At 37.3% G+C, this 16,625-nt stretch overlaps 1 protein-coding gene across 1 annotated transcript in view; it reads left to right on the forward strand.

Annotated features, from left to right (window-relative positions):
• The window catches only part of UBE2K (ubiquitin conjugating enzyme E2 K), an 80,352-nt gene that overhangs the window by 58,588 nt on the left and 5,139 nt on the right, over positions 1-16,625 (forward strand). The window contains exons 4-5 of the mRNA XM_004764020.3: positions 4,898-4,980; positions 13,688-13,787. Of these exons, the coding sequence (XP_004764077.1) occupies positions 4,898-4,980; positions 13,688-13,787 (183 nt within the window). The remainder of the gene's footprint in view (positions 1-4,897; positions 4,981-13,687; positions 13,788-16,625) is intronic.

Raw genomic sequence — 16,625 nt, forward strand, 5'->3', positions numbered from 1 at the left:
AGGTTGTGAATTTTTCGGTTTTTCCTTGACATTATAAATGTAGTTTTATATGTGAAATTGATTATAAATATCATTGCTAATAACATTTAATGGGTCTGCCCATCTGCACATGCATATTTAAAATATAATAGCTTTTTTTTTTGGACAATAAGTTAGTTAAAGCTGTTTTAATACTGTAACATCCTTGAGTTCCAAGTTTGAAACTGGAAATTCAGTGGAAATGTGAGCTTCCATTTGCCATGAAGTTGCTGAAATGTTTGAACTAAAGAGTAAATGAATACGATACTGTCCTCCAGGAGGGGCTAAGATTAGTGAAGGGGAAAAAAAATAGATTAGTGATGATGGTGTGCCAATATAGATTATAAGAATAGTCTCTTTCCTTCATTTTGGTCTGGTAACACTGTGTACATGGTGTTAAGATTTACATTTCTGGGGGTGCCTAGGTGGCTCAGTGTTTTAATAAGCCTCTGCCTTTGGCTCAGGTCATGATTTCAGGGTCCTGGGATCGAGCCCCGCACTGGGCTGTCCACTCGGCAGAGAGCCTGCATCCCCCCCTCTCTCTGCCTGCTTGTGGTCTCTGTCTGTCAAAGAAATAAAATCCTTAAAAATAAATAAATAAATAAAATCTTTTTCCAGTGTTGAAAGATTGGGCCAATTATGGTTTTTTTTTAAGATTTTATTTATTTATTTGACAGAGATCACAAGTAGCAGAGAGGCAGGCAGAGAGACGGGGGAGGGGGGCGCAGTGCAGGCTCCCTGCCAAGCGGAGAGCCTGATTCTGGGCTCGATCTCGAACGCAGGACCCTGAGATCATGACCTGAGCCAAAGGCAGAGGCTTTAACCCACTGAGCCACCCAGTGCCCCAAATAAATAAAATCTTCTAAAAAAAAGGATTTTTGTTTCTGTATAAGATGTTTAATATTTTTAATTTTTAAAATATTTTTATGAAAATTTTTATTTTATAAATATTTGTTTATATTTACATTTTTTTAAAGATTTTTATTTATTTATTTATTTGACAGATAGAGATCACAAGTAGGCTGAGAGGCAGGCAGTGAGAGAGAGAAGGAAGCAGGCTCCCCGCTGAGCAGACAGCCCGATGTGGGGCTCGATCCCAGGACCCTGGGATCATGACCGGAGCCGAAGGCAGAGGCTTTTAACCCACTGAGCCACCCCGGTGCCCCTATTTACATATTTTTATATTTCTATATAAAAAGGTTTTTTTGAGTGTTCCTCAGAGGTAATGAGTGTTCTAAAGCTACCCAGATGGTGCTAGTATTAGTTTCATAGGTGAAAATAAGGAGGCTTTGTGATTAGTAAGTCTTTTAATACTATAAACCATTACATACCTGCTTTGTAATGTGTCAAATATGACTGAAGCAGTCATAATAAATGTCCTTGAATTGTTACTTACCGTTATGCTTCATCCCTTCCAAATTTTTTTGAGTCTACATTTTTGTTGATATACAGCAGAGGTGTAGTACTGTGAGAAAAAGTGACAAATACAGTAGATATTAATTGTGTATAGAATAATAGGATACAATTCTGGAACATGTGTGGATACCACTAATGACATTAAGGTTTGAGAAAGAAAAAGATGTGACAAATCTAAGAAATGAGATAGTTGATAAATAATTAAAAAAAGAGGAATAGAAGATAAAAAGTGGTAGACCACAGAGAAACTACTAAGGTACTTATATCCATACTAGTGGGTGATACACTGTCCTCTTGAAAAAAATTTTATTACATCATTTACAAATTCAAAGGTATTTATTCCTAAAACTGCAGATTAGTACAAAGTAACAAATAGTTTAATAATTTCCTTGATCCTGCATATATGTGTATTTATTTTCACATAGAGTCTGCAGAGATCATGTATGGAAGACTTCTCTTTAAAAAGAAAGAGACCTTAGATCACTTGCCTAACCATAAACCTTCTGATGACTTAAGTAGCAATTTCAGATTCTTGGGGTTCATGGCTGGCTAAGTCAGTGGAGCATGTAGCTCTTGATCTCCCCATTCTGAGTTTGAATCCCATGTTGGGTGTAGTTCTTAAAAATGAAATCTTTGGGGGGGCACCTGGGTGGCTCAGTGGGTTAAAGCCTCTGCCTTCGGCTCAGGTCATGATTCAGGGTCATGGGATTGAGCCCTGCATCAGGTTCTCTGCTCAGCAGGGAGCCTGCTTCCCCCTCTCTGCCTGCCTCTGCCTGCTTGTGATCTCACTCTCTGTCAAATAAATAAATAAAATCTTTTTTAAAAAAGGAAATAAAAATCTTTTTCCAGTGTTAAAAAGATTGGAGCAATTTTTTTTTTTTAAGATTTTATTTATTTGAGAGAGAGTGAGTAAGAGAGAGCACATAAATGGTTTGGGGGTGGGGGAAGAAGAGGGAGAAGCAAGGGGAGGGGAGCAGTAAGCAAAGGCAGAGGGAAATGCAGGCTCCCCACTGAGCAGGGAGCCCAGCATGGGACTCCATCCCAGGACCCTGGGATCATGACCTGAGCCGAAGGCAGATGCTTAACCGACTAAGCTACCCAGACATTCCAGATAGAACAAATTTTTGTTTTAAAGTCACAAAATGGTATAATGTCTTTGAGTTATTGAAATTATGGCATGTGGTTATTTTGTATCTTTATGCTTCAAATTATTGAATGGTTAGAAAATATGATAAGAATATTATGGTTATATCTATTAGGAAGAAATGTTTATTGTACATAAGCCTGGTATGCCCGTCTTCTTTGACCAGCTTTGTATTTGAGAGGGATGCTGGTTAGGTCTAAGAATAGGTTTGTCATGATGTTAATTGCGTATTCATTTAGTGTGAGACATTTCAGGTACTTGGGGTGCTCTGGTAAGCAGGATAGATACTGAGCCTTTTAGGGAAGGCCAGACATAGAAGGAAGAAATTATAGAAATGTGGTCAGTATGATGAAATAGGAACATACAGGGTGTTGTGAGAACTGATCAGGAAGAAGTGATATGGAAATTAAGACTTAAAGGATTAAGTAGGAATTAGCCAGGAGAAGAGGGCATCAACATGTGTTACTAAGAGAAGAAACAGGTATGAAAGGCCGACGGGAGGGGCTCCTGGGTGGCTCAATGGGTTAAAACCTCTGCCTTCAGCTAAGGTCATGATCCCGGGGTCCTGGGATGGAGCCCGCATTGGGCTCTCTGCTCAGCAGGGAGCCGTTTCCCCCTCTCCCTCTGCATGCTTCTCTGCCTACTTGTGCTCTCTCTTTCTCTCTATCAAATAAATAAATAAAATCTTAAAAGGCCCAAGGGAGATTGATTGATTGATTGATTGATTGATTTTAAGATGACCTGGAAGATGGGCTGGGATAGTTTAAGAGTGCAGACTTACATAAAGGGAATGAGAAGTCATTAAAGGGCCTTAAGTAGAGTAGTTAGTCAGTTGTTTTAAAGGTCACTCTTTATTTCAGTGTGGAGAATGGATTGAAAGGAACCAAAATGAAGTTATTAAAGTCAGTGGACTGTTTAGTAACCCAAGTATAGAATGATGGTCTTGTTTAACAAGTTGGTGATTCTGTGGATTGAGAGTAGATACCTCTGTGTCTACTCTTGTAAGCAAGAATTAAAAAGGGTCAAGGCATGGGTAGATTCCATTAGTTTTAGGTGTTTTGAAGTCATTGGTAACTTGAAGTTCTTTTTTAGTATATAATTTAGTGTGTAATTAGGTGAAGTAGTAATTAACAGGTAGTATCGACAAATCCTGTCACAAAGAGAGAAGTGGAAGCTGTCTGCTTAGCTGCTTTCCATAAATAGCTTTAGATTTAGAGCAGATATTAATGAATCAATTTTTGTAGAGTACTTATTGTTTGGCTTGGGGCACCTGGGTGGCTCAGTTGGTTAAATATCAGATTCTTGATATTGGCTCAGGTCTTAATCTCAGGGTGGTGAGTTCATTGCCACGTGGGCTCCACTCTGGACATGGATCCTACTTTTAAAAAAAGACAAAAACAAAACAAAACAAAAAAACCATTGCTTGACTTACAGTACTTAATGAGTTAAGTATAAAGAAGTTTTGACTTAGGTGATTATTATATATGTGTCAGATAAAATAACAATAGGTTCCCCGCCCCCCCCCCCCCAAGTAGTAATATTTGGTCCTTCAGAAGCTCGTAAGTAAGACCTGATGGACTGGATTTCATTTCATGGTGATCTGTTAGAGTCAGTATTTTCATTTTGTTCGTTTCTTATCCATCCTAAGACAAATAATGAGGTGATCAGAGACTCAGAATCTGAAAAGAGGTTGTGTAAGTTCACGTATTGTTCTTTTGCTAACTTGCTCCTGGATTTTTGTATAAATTTCTTAAACTCTAAGCCTAAATGTCTCTTGAGTGCCATTGTCTTTCAAATATATGTTAAAAAAAATTTTTTTTTTTTAATCTGAGAAAACAATTTCTACAGAAAATTTAGGAGCCATCTTACAGCCACTTACTACTAAAATGCTTCCATGTACTGATTTTGTTTACTTTGTCCTTCAAAGCTGTCCTGCATCCTACTTGACACTGAATAAATTGCCATTTGCTATCTATATTAATTTTTATTTTATGTTACTTTGTCTACCTAACTAGATTTTAGTCTGTGTTGTAATTGTCATAGCATGGACTATTATGGTAGGTAAATTGTAAACACCTGGTAATTACTGGGTTTCTTTAGGGGCAGAACATTTATAAAAAATTTTTTAAAAATGTATGTCAGTGACAGCATTCAGCATGCTTTGTCTTTCACATCCTTCCCTTCAGCTAGGCAAAATAATGGTAATGTAAGTATGGACTTTTTTTTTTTTCCTGAGGATTTCATTTTCTTGTAGTTATACTTGAACTATATGAGTTTTATTTCTGTTACTTAAAAACTCAAGTGTGCTTTATATTCTAGGTCCGGTTTATCACTAAAATATGGCATCCTAATATTAGTTCCGTCACAGGGGCTATTTGTTTGGATATCCTGAAAGATCAATGGTAAGAAATTTTGAATTCACTTTCTTCCCTCTCAATGAATTCCAAGGCTATGCTTAGAGTGTTAAATGTGTAATTGCCTCAAAACATGAGCATATATTATACTTTTTCTTATTTGGGCTATAATTTAAAATTTTATGAAGTCTCAAGTACATATTCAAAAATGTGTTGGGGTGTCTGGGTGTCGCAGTTGGTTAAACATCTGATTTTTGGTTTCAGCTCAGGTCATGAGCATAATTGAGCCCCACATCAGCTCTGTGCTGAGTGTGGAGTCTGCTTGAGATTCTCTCTACCTCTCCCTTTGCCCCTGCCACCACCTCTGTAAAATAAATAAATCTTAAAAAAAAAAATGTATGTTAGAATTGAGATCACAATCATTATTTAAATAGTGACTTATGGAGCTCCAGGGTGACTCAGTCTGTTAAACATCTGCCTTCTGCTTAGGTCATGATCTCAGGGTCCTTGGATCGAGCCCTGCATCAGGCTATCTGCTCAGTGTGGTGTTTGCTTCTCCCTCTGCCTCTGTGATTGCTTTCACTCTCAAGAAAATAAATAACAATCTTTTTTTTTAAAAAGGGGGGGTACTTATTAGGTTATGTCAAAGCTAGTTTTACATCTTGAAAAGTCTCAATTTCATTTATTTTGGTAAATTTGGTTCTTCCCTGTCTCTCAAAGATACTTGTAAAAGACTAGAAAAATAAGTATTAAAGTAATCAGCTTTGATGTCGGTGGAATGTAGGCAACAAAAATGTTAAAAATTGTGTTAAATGAGCTTAGTTAAGGTTCTCAGATTCAAAGAAAGGAATACCTTTATAAGTGATATCTGCATTTGCATAGCACTTTATAGTGCTTTCACATGTTTTGTCTGATTTGATTTAGCAGCAGCGTGTTTAAGAGTTAGTTCAAATCATGACTCTGCCATTTACTAAACTGTGGTCTTGAGCAAAGTACCTAGCCTTTGTGCCTAGTTGTCCTCATCTCACAAGATGGGGTTAATACCTACTTCATAGGGCTATTAAAAGGATTAAATGAATTGTTTTATGTAATTTTCTTAGATTACAGCCTGCCATATTCTAGCAGTATGAATGGAAGAGAAACTAAGACGAGCTATATAAAAAGGATGTCAGAGTGGGTGAAAACAGTAACAAACTATGTGTTTGATTTGTTAAGAAAGGGAAAGAATGGACAAGAATGAACAAGGTGAAACAAATGACAACATTTACTATTTGGGGAATTTGGTTTATTTAGTAATTGGATAAACAGACAAGAATTGTTGGTTTGGTTTTGCTTTTCCATTCTAATACCACATCTGAGTAAAGCCTCCTCCCTTGGTTCATCTCTTGGGGTCTAGTTTCTTTTTCTGTATTCCATATCCTTAAACATTGTATGGTATGAAATAGAACTAATTTTATTCTGTCATTCTTTTAACTTGTGACCTTTCATAATTTGGAGGTCTCAGTGTTTTTATCCATAAAATCATCTCAAAGGCCCCTTCTAATAGTTAGAACATTCAGTGATACTAATGAATATTTGCAGACATTGTACTTCTTTCACTTGGTTTCCGGGAAGTTAGTTCCTCTCTTCTCCCCTTTCTTGTGCGCATTCCCAGGTTTCTTAACTAGTTCCTCCCTTATTTCTAGGAGAGTACCTTGGGGCTAAGTCTTTACCTCTGCTACTTTTCATCTATAGTCACTTCCCTGGTATGCTTATCTGATTTTAGAACTTCACTTTTTAAATACCAGCAACTCATAAATCTGTGTTCCTTGGACTCCACACTCATATGCTGCTACCTGCTTAACATCTGTACTTCAATATGTATGTAGTAGACATCTCAAACTTAAAATATGTTCAAAACTCAACTGATACTCCCTAACCCCAAACTTGCATCACTCCATTTAAGTTACTGGCAACTACATTGTTGCAGTTGCTTTGGCCAAAACTTCATCATGATCCTTGGTTCTTGTTTCTCTGGTACCCTGTACCCCATTTGCAAATTTTATTGGTGAAACTTCCAAAATCTTATCAGCAGTTTCATTAGTACTACCTCACCCAAGTCACATTACCTCTTTAACCTCCCTGCTTCTGAATTTGCCCTACTCAGCAGTTCTCAAAGAGTGATACTCTTCTCCCTGCTCCCCCCTCCCCACATCCCTTTTCAAAAACAAATATAGCTCCAGACTAAAATTTCCCACTGGCTCCCCTTTTTGTTCAGTTAAGCCAGCAGTACTACCACTTCTGGTTATCTCTTCTGAAGTTGAAAGATTATGGTATATATGTGGACAGAGCACTTGGTACTGTTGTACTGAAACACTTTTTGTCAACTGTTCCTATTAGGCAGATGTGAAATAGCTGAATTTTAAAATAATTGAAATATTTTAAAATGTCAAAGGCAGGGGCACCTGGATGGCTCAGTCAGTTAAGTGGCTACCTTCGCCTCAGGTCATGATCCCAGGGTCCTGGGATTGAGTCCCACGTGGGGCTTCTTGCTCAGTGGGGAGTCTGCTTCTCCCTTTCCCTCGGCCTCTCTCCCCTCTGCTTGTGCTCCCTCTGATGCATTCTCTCTCTCAAAGAAATAAAGTCTTTTAAAAAAATAAGTGAGATGAGATATACATGGATATCCTAAGCCCCTCTCCCCAATTTATTGAGGTATAGTTGACAGAGTCAGTGGATATTCATGTTTATTTAGGCTTCAGATCTGGAATTTGGTAAAGAAAACTAAAGGATAGTAATCCTCAGAAAAATAAATTGACTAAACATTGAATAATTTGAGATAGGTGTGCTAGAAGACTGTTTTGGTCTTTTGTGAATTCATATGGCAAGTTACCTTTAATATTTAACAGTTTTATGTTAGTATGGTTTATTAACTCCACAATGTGTTCTGTGTGGAAACTATCTTCTGATGTTTTTCCACTGACACCTATTATGACTGCAGGTGTCTGTTTACCTGAAGAAATAGAAGAAAATGACTACACATAAAAATTGTACTCAGGGGGCACCTGGGTGGCTCGTTCATTAAGCATCTGCCTTTGGCTTGGGTCATGATCCCGGGGTCCAGAGATGGAGCCCTGCTCAGTGGGGAGCCTGGTTCTCCCTCTCCCACTTCCCCTTCTTGTATTCCCTTTCGCTGTCTCTCTTGTCAAGTAAATAAAACCTTTAAAAAAAAAAAAAGTGCACTCAGTGATACTGCCCTTCTAAAAGACATGAACAGGGATTAAGAGAATATCTAGATGGTTAATAAACAGTGTTCAGCATTATTAGTCATTAGGGAGGTACTAATTAAAATTACAGTTAGATACTACTACATACTTAGAAATAGTTCTCATGCATTGATGGTAGTAGGAATGTGGTTCAACTACTCAGCCAGCAGTATCTACCAGAGCTAAACAGACATCTTTGATATGGCCCAGCAGTTCCACTCCTAGGTCTATATCCAAGAGAAATGAATGCATATGTCCTTCAAAAGACTTGTAGCATGTTTATTCAATAACCCATATACCTGTCAATAAGAAAATGGATATATAATGGAATAATTGTCCAGTGAAACACTGCAATAGTAGTTTTTGAAAAAGCGTAATGACACAAACAACATGGATAATTCTCACAGACATGTTGAGTGACCAAAGCCAGACACAAAGGAGCACATACTGTATGATTCTGTTTTTATAAAATTCAAAATGAGCCAAAACTAATTTATGGTGATAGAAATTGGGATAGTGGTGGGAGTGGATGAGGGTTGTGAAAGAGAATCAAGAGTGAGGTGTTTTGTTTTGTTTTGTTTTGTTTTTTGAGTGCTGAAAATTCTCTATATTTTGATCTATGTGATGGTTACATGGGTGTATGCATATATAAAAATTCATCCAGATGTATATCATTTAACTCTGTTTGTTATGCTTTAATAAAAAGTTATAACAAAAAAGCTGCCATACTCTTAAGTAGCAGTGTTTTGAATAAACATCAATTATATGGATGGTCTTCTGAAGACCCTTAACAGAAAGTCAACAGTACTGACAGTTCATATAGGTGCTGTGTGTTTTGGAGGCTCTACTGAGTCTGTATGCATGAATATTTAATTAGCCATTTTAACTCTGTTTATTGAGGTCTTAGCAAAATTAATTTACTGAAGATAGATTTGTAAGGTACATCATCCATTGACTGTTAAAATTAGCTGACACATTTTGAAATTCCATATTCCTGTTTACCTGTTAGGATTTGTTTTTTTACACATAGAATCCTAAAAAATCTTAGTGCATTATGAATTTAGTCAGTACTATGTAGAAGGAACAATAAATAGAATTAAAGATTGTATTTCTACTGTATACTTTCTCACATTACTAAATTTAAGGTTTAAAAATTAACGTAGATCAGTCAACATACACATTTAAAAAAAATTTTTTTTAAAGATTTTATTTATTTGAGAGAGAGATAGAGCATAGTGGGTGGGAAAACGGGTGAAGCAGGCTCCCTGCTGAGCAAGGAGCTTGAGTCAGGGCTTGATTCCAGGACCCTGGGATCATGACCTGAGCTGAAGGCAGCTGCTTAACTAGTTTAGCCACCCAGGTGCCCCCTAAAACATATACATTTCTTTACACTATCAAAGATGTTATAATTTCTATAGTATGTAGAGCCAGAAGACTGAGTTTTGTTTTAATAGTAATTTTATTACAACTGATGATTAAAATAATGTCATTGTTTGCCATTAATTTTTTATCCAGCTTAAAACTTCACATTTAGGGTTTTTTTTCCTCACTACCATTTTAAAATATTTATTCATTCATTCATTCCCTTACTTTTACCTGCACTCACTCTTTCTGTTATGTTTTGATTTTTAAGCTGGGGATCCAGAGGGGGAGAGCATTTTATGCAGACTCCACATCCAGCATGGAGCCCAACATGGGGCTGGGTCTCATAACCCTGAGATCATGACCTGAGTCCAGATCGAGAGTCACACACTTAACCATCTAAATCAGTTCTTTGTTTTTTTATTTTATTTATATTTATGTATTTTTTTGAGGATTTTAATTTATTTTTTGACAGACAGCAAGAGAGGGAACGCAAGCAGGGGGAGTGAGAGAGGGAGAAGCAGGCTTCCTGCCAAACAAGGAGCCTGATGTGGAGCCCAATCCCTGGACCCTGGGATCCTGACTTGAGCTGAAGGACGCTTAACAACTGAGCCACCCAGGCACCCCCCCCCCTTTTTTTGATTGAAGTATAGTTGGTGTACAATATTAGTTTCAGGTGTCATTTAGATTTCTTTTTAGTCAACTAATTCTTAATGGTTTATAAATACCTCCCCCAGTATTTCATTATGAAAAATTTGAAGCATACAGAAAATATACCTTTTTCTCATTGAGATTGTTAGAAATCAAATCTTAAGATTTTTCCTTTCATATTGAGAGCAAACTGTCCCTTTCAATATGTTCATCTTTATTTCCTTAATAAAGATGTAATACTGTAATAGTTTGTATCCTCCCCATAAAGACTGTAAATAAAATAAATAAAAGATAATTGCCAATTAAAGAAGTAGGAAGTATTTATAATACAAACTTACAAATCTCTAAGGGAAGAGCTTCTCACTTTAAGAAAAGTTTTAAGGATGCCTGGGTGGCTCAGTCAAAGCATCTGTCTTTGGTTCAGGTCATGATCCCAGGAGTCCTGCATTGGATTCCTTGCTCAGTGGAGAGCCTGCTTCTCCCTCTGGCTGCCCTCTCCCTGCTTGTGCCCTCATGTGCGCTTGTGCACTCGCTCACTCTCTCTCTGACAAATAAACAAATCTTCAAAAAATAATAAAAATAAAAATAATTTTTTTAAAAGATTTTATTTATTTATTTGTCAGAGAGAGAGGGAGAGCAAGAGCGAGCACAGGCAGACAGAGTGGCAGGCAGAGTTAGAGGGAGAAGCAGGCTCCCTGTGGAGCAAGGAGCCTGATGTGGGACTCGATCCCATGACGCTGGGATCATGACCCGAGCCGAAGGCAGCTGCTTAACCAACTGAGCCACCCAGGCGTCCCAAGAATTTTTTATTTTGTAAAATATATAACATAAAACTTATCATCTTGGTTTTTTTAATTGACATATAACATGTCATCTTATAAATGACAGTGTAACATGGACATCTTCACTGTTTCAAGTAAGTGTACAATTTAGTATTAAGTATATTCACATCATTATGCTACCAGTCTCCAGGACTTTTTTTTTAGAGCAGTTCTACATTCATAGCTAAATTGGGAGGAAGGTACAAAAATTTCCTATACACTCCCTCCCCTGCACACGCATAGCCTCCCCCATTATCAGCATCCTCTATCAGAATGGTACATTTGAGGAACCTGCATTGTCCTATCTCAGTCACCTGAAGTACTTAGTTTTTATTATGGTTCACTCTTGGTGTTGTCCATTCTATGCATTTGAACAAGTGTGTAATGACATGTATCCATCATTATGGTATACAGAGTATTTTCACCCCCCCTAAAAGTCCTCTGAGCCCTCACTCTTCATCCTTCTTTCCTACCCCTTCCCACCTTTTCATCTTTCAAAACTGAAACCATACCTATTAAATAATAACTTCCCATTCCTCTTACCCTTCTGGCAATGACAGTCACCATTCTACTTTCTGTCTCTGAATTTGGCTTTTCTAAGTACCTCATGAATCATACTATTTGTCTTTTATTCCTGGCTTTACTTAACATAATGTCAAGATTCATCCATGTTGGGGTGCCTCGGTGGCTCAGTCGTTAAGCATCTGCCTTCAGCTCAGGTCATGATTCCAGGGTCCTGGGATCAGGCCCCACATTGGGCTCCCTGCTCGGTGGGAGGCTTGCTTCTCCCTCTCTCACTCCCCCTGCTTGTGTTTCCTCTCTCGCTGTGTCTCTCTCTGTCAAATAAATAAATCTTACCAAAAGAAAAGAAAAAAAAAGATTTATCCATGTTGTAACATGTGTCTGATTTGTCTTTCTTTTTAAGGCTGAATACTATTCCAGTGTGTGTATATATATATATATACCACATTTTATTTATTCATGGGTTGATGGAAATGAGTTACTTCCACCTTCTGGCTATTGTGATTAATGTTTGTTGTGAACATGGGTGTACAAATATCTCTGTCCCTGCTTTTCATTTATTTTGGATATGTACCTACAAGTGGAATTGTTAGATCATATGGTAATTCTGTTGTTTAATTTTTTTTGAAGAATTGCTATACTGGGGGTGCCTGGGTGGCTCAGCTGGGTGGCTGAGCTGAAGCGTCTGTCTTCAGCTCAGGTCATGCCTGGGATCAAGCCCTGCATCGGGCTCCCTGCTCAGTGGGAAGCCTGCTTCTCCCTCTTCCACTCCCCCAGCTTGTATACCCTCTCTCTCTGTCTTTCTCTCTCTCTCTCTCTGTCAAATAAATAAGCAAAACCTTAAAAAAAAAAAAAAAAGAATTGCTATTGCTATACTGTTTTCTGTAATTGTTGTTCCATTTTGCATTCCCACCAACTGGGCATAAGGATTCCAGTGACTCCACATCTTCACCAGCTACTTTTATCTTTGTTTTGTTTTGTTTGATAGTAGCCATTTTAATGGATGTGAGGTAGTATCTCATTGATTTCTTTTTTTAATGATTAGTGATATTAAGCATCTTTTCCTGGGCTTTAGAAGATTTATATATCTTCTGTGGAGAATTTTTTTTTAAGTCCCTTCTTATTTTTTAATTGGGTTTTTGTTGTTGAGTTAAAGGAGTACTTTATATATTCCAGACATTAACCCTTTATCAGATACATGATTTGCAAGTATTTTCTCCCAATTCTTTGGATTGCCTTTCACTCTATTGTTTTTATCCTTTATAAAGGAGGTTTTTCTGTCTACACAGTTAACTTTGATGTAGTCGGACCACTTTCTCTGTTTTTTCTGTTGTTGCCTGTGCTTTTGATGTCCCATCCAAGAAATCATTGTCAATTCCAATGTCATGAAGCTTTTGTGTAAATTTTTGTGTTATATACATGCGTGAATTAAATGATACTTTTTAAGCAAAAATAACTTGCTCTAGTTCAGAATGTTGTGGAATGATATCACACTTGCTTTAAAGTAAGGGATAATTGCTTGGTGATATCGTATGTTTTAGGAGTGGCACTGAAAGTAAGCTAAATATACTAGTTTATCACCTTAACTTTATGTCTAGAGAAATGGATAAAAATTTAAGTCAGTGAGTAAAGCTGACCAGAAGGATATTGGCAACAATAAGAAAAGCAAGTCCAGCTCAGAATGGTTTGACTTGTCTTAAAAAATGGAAAGCTCATTCTTTCATTTTGTAAAGTAAAAAGAGAAAAATGTGATAGGCAGATACATAAATTTCTGTAAATTACATGATTAAGATAAAATCTAGATTATTTTTAGCTCCACTGGTTTTTTTTTGTTTGTTTGTTTTTGTTTTTGTTTTTGTTTTTGTTTTAAGATTTTATTTATCAGAGAGAGAGAGGGGGAGAGAGCGAGCACAGGCAGACAGAATGGCAGGCAGAGGCAGAGGGAGAAGCAGGCTCCCTGCCGAGCAAGGAACCCGATGTGGGACTCGATCCCAGCATGCTGGAATCATGACCTGAGCCGAAGGCAGCTGCTTAACCAACTGAGCCACCCAGGCGTCCCAGCTCCACTGGTTTTTATATTTTATTCAGAAAACATCCACTTTGCTTTTGTCGTGCAGCATGTTCTTAACTGCAATATTTTCCTGTTTTGATTTATAGGGCAGCCGCAATGACTCTCCGCACGGTATTATTGTCATTGCAAGCCCTTTTGGCAGCTGCAGAACCAGATGATCCACAAGATGCAGTAGTAGCAAATCAGGTAAGGTAGCTGCTTTTGAAAGACCTCCTTATATTTACCTGTGAGTCTCTACTACTGTAATGGTCTGCAGTATTAACACATGTGCGTAGTTCTATGGAACTAAATCTGGAGATGGTTTTCTTTCTTGTGGTGAGATTATTTTGCCAGATGTAATAGTGAAAACTTTATTTTTACTATATTAATTAGGTATATGATAGATGCTTTTTAAAAAAATATTAATGGAAATTTTCAGACACAATGTCAAGATTATACAGTAAAAACTGATAATCCTACCTACATCTGGATTCTGTGATTGACATTTTACTATACATGCTTTATCCTACATGTATCCATCTGTCTATCCCTCCATTTAGTGATAATCCCTCCCTGGTGAAAATTTTTTGTAATTGTATAAATTTATTTCTGTGTTATAAAAATAGAGATAAACTTGTACATATTTTACACTAGTTACAGAACAGCAGTGAACAGTCACTTGATCCTCTTTCACATTTAAGAGAACTGAAATCTGAATGCTCAAAACACTCTACTGGAACTATGGCTTTTATGTGCACAAAAAACAAAATCCCTGAGAAACCATTTAATGTTTTTTCTTCAAGTAGAACTCTCCTTGGAGGATCACAGTTCTGAGGTTCAGGTTGTAAAACATTGGCTCCTTGTTCTCCCCGACCTGATGATAATTTTAACCAGCTCCTGCTATGGCTGAAGTGGCACAGTAAAAGTTACCAAGGATCTTATTATTATTGCCAAATGGAATAAATATTTTTCAGTTCTGATCTTTCAGTTGTGATCTGATCACCAAGGCAGAGGTCAGCAAATTAGAACTAGACTAGCTATTTTTGTAAATAATGTTTTATTGGAATACAGCCACATTCATTTGTTTACCTCCCAGCCACAAGTGGCAGGGTTGAGTAGTTGCAACAAAAAACAGTATGATTAAAAGCTTGAGGTAGTTATTATCTGGTCCTGTGAGAAAGTTTACCAATCCCTATTCTAAGCCATTAGGATTTACTGAGCCTTTTTTTCACCCCTCCACCTAAAATTTTTTTCTTCTCTTGACTTCTGAGTTAACTACTCTCTTCTCATCTTGGTAGTTGTAGTTGTTTCTTCTTAGTTCCTACAATTATTTCTCTTCTTTCTCCTTTTAAATATAGTACCTTGGTTTAGACATTGTTCCTTTTATTTTCCATTACATAGTCGCTTGGATGATCATACCCAGACTGGTATTATCACCTGTCAGTTGAGAAAATGTTTAGGTTTGACCTCTCCCTGAGTGCAAGAGCCTATTCAGAACTGGATAGTTCTATATGAATGCTTCATGGCTACCTCAGTACAGCATTCCCATACTGAACATAGAAAATTAAGTCCTGCAAACTTGTCCATCCTTGCTTGATACCATCATCAGCTTAATTAAATATCTAAGCCACAAACTTGGAATTCTCTGTGCCTCCTTTTCTCTTGGTGATTCTGTTCCCAGTGTCTCTGTCATCATACTTCTCTGATTTGCCTTAGTTCACATTTTAAAAAACTTCTCAGGCACCGGGGTGGCCTAGTAGTTTAAATGTCTGCCTTTGGATCAGGTTATAATCTCAGGTCCTGGGATGGAGTCCCACAACAGCTTCTCTGTTCAGTTGGGAGTCTGCTTCTCCCTCTCACTCCCCCTCTATGCTCGCTTGTGTACGTTCTCCTTCTCTCTCTCAGATAAATAAGTAAATAAATTTAAAAAGTTAAAAATTTTTCTCAATTTAACTGCTCTGATAGCTGTGCCTTCCTTGGCCTCTTCCTCATCCCGTCTTCTACATTGTTGCCAGTGAACTTTTTAAAGTACAAATCTTACTTTGCTTTACTACTAAAAACCTATCAGAAGCTCTGCTGTCACCACTTGGAAATCCACATTCTTTAGTTTGCAGAGTCTTTACATGATTTGAACTGTCTTCAAAACCCAGCTTCATCTCATAAATTCTTACTATTCCTTGGACTTCTGCTTTCTCAAGATGGTATTCATTTCTGCTGGTCATTTCACCCAATCTGCCATTTTCCCCTGCCTGTTCCTCTTAGTAAACCTATTCCTTTCCCTTCAAAAGCTGTTCACTCCTTATTTTATATATATCTTCGTTAATACATTCTACTGTTGTTTGTGTCAGTGTGCTTAGAATTAGGGTTTTACAGGGGCACCTGGGTGGCTCAGTGGGTTAAGCCTCTGCCTTCGGCTCAGGTCATGATCCCAGGGTCCTGGAATCGAGCCCCACATCAGGCTCTCTGCTCTGCAGGGAGCCTGCTTCATCCTCTCTCTCTGCTTGCCTCTCTGCCTACTTGTGATCTCTGTCAGATAAATTTTAAAAAAATCTTTAAAAAAAAAATTAAAAAAAAAAAAGAATTAGGGTTTTACATGCTGCATGTATGTGCTGTTCATTTGCTTTCAGTAGTCAGAGGCATGGCTTGAATCTCAGCTTTGATTTCCTGTGGAATTCTGAGCCTTAAAGGCTGAAGTTGGATTTAGAGCTTTCCTCTAGCTACTAAAACAGTTCAATAATTTGACTCACTTCCTCGTTAGGAATTAACAAGGTAGAAACTAGATATGTCATTATAATATATAATAGAAGATGATCAGTCTTAAAATAGTCAATACATGTAAAATACTTTTAAAAGAAATATTAAAGTGAATTGGACAGTTATTTTAAACTTATACTTAATTAAGTAATGTTGGTTCCAGAGTATTTAAGAATAAATTTATATCTTCTAATAAGAATGGCAAGTCTTACCTTTTAAAAGTATCATGAGTTCATAAACATCTCAAAACATGCTGTAAATTAAGATTGCATATCAAGACATCTGGCTAGC

Source organism: Mustela putorius, unplaced genomic scaffold, assembly GCF_011764305.1.
Source record: "Mustela putorius furo isolate JIRA1106 unplaced genomic scaffold, ASM1176430v1.1 tig00000083_pilon_pilon_pilon, whole genome shotgun sequence".
Classification (NCBI taxonomy): Eukaryota; Metazoa; Chordata; class Mammalia; order Carnivora; family Mustelidae; genus Mustela; species Mustela putorius.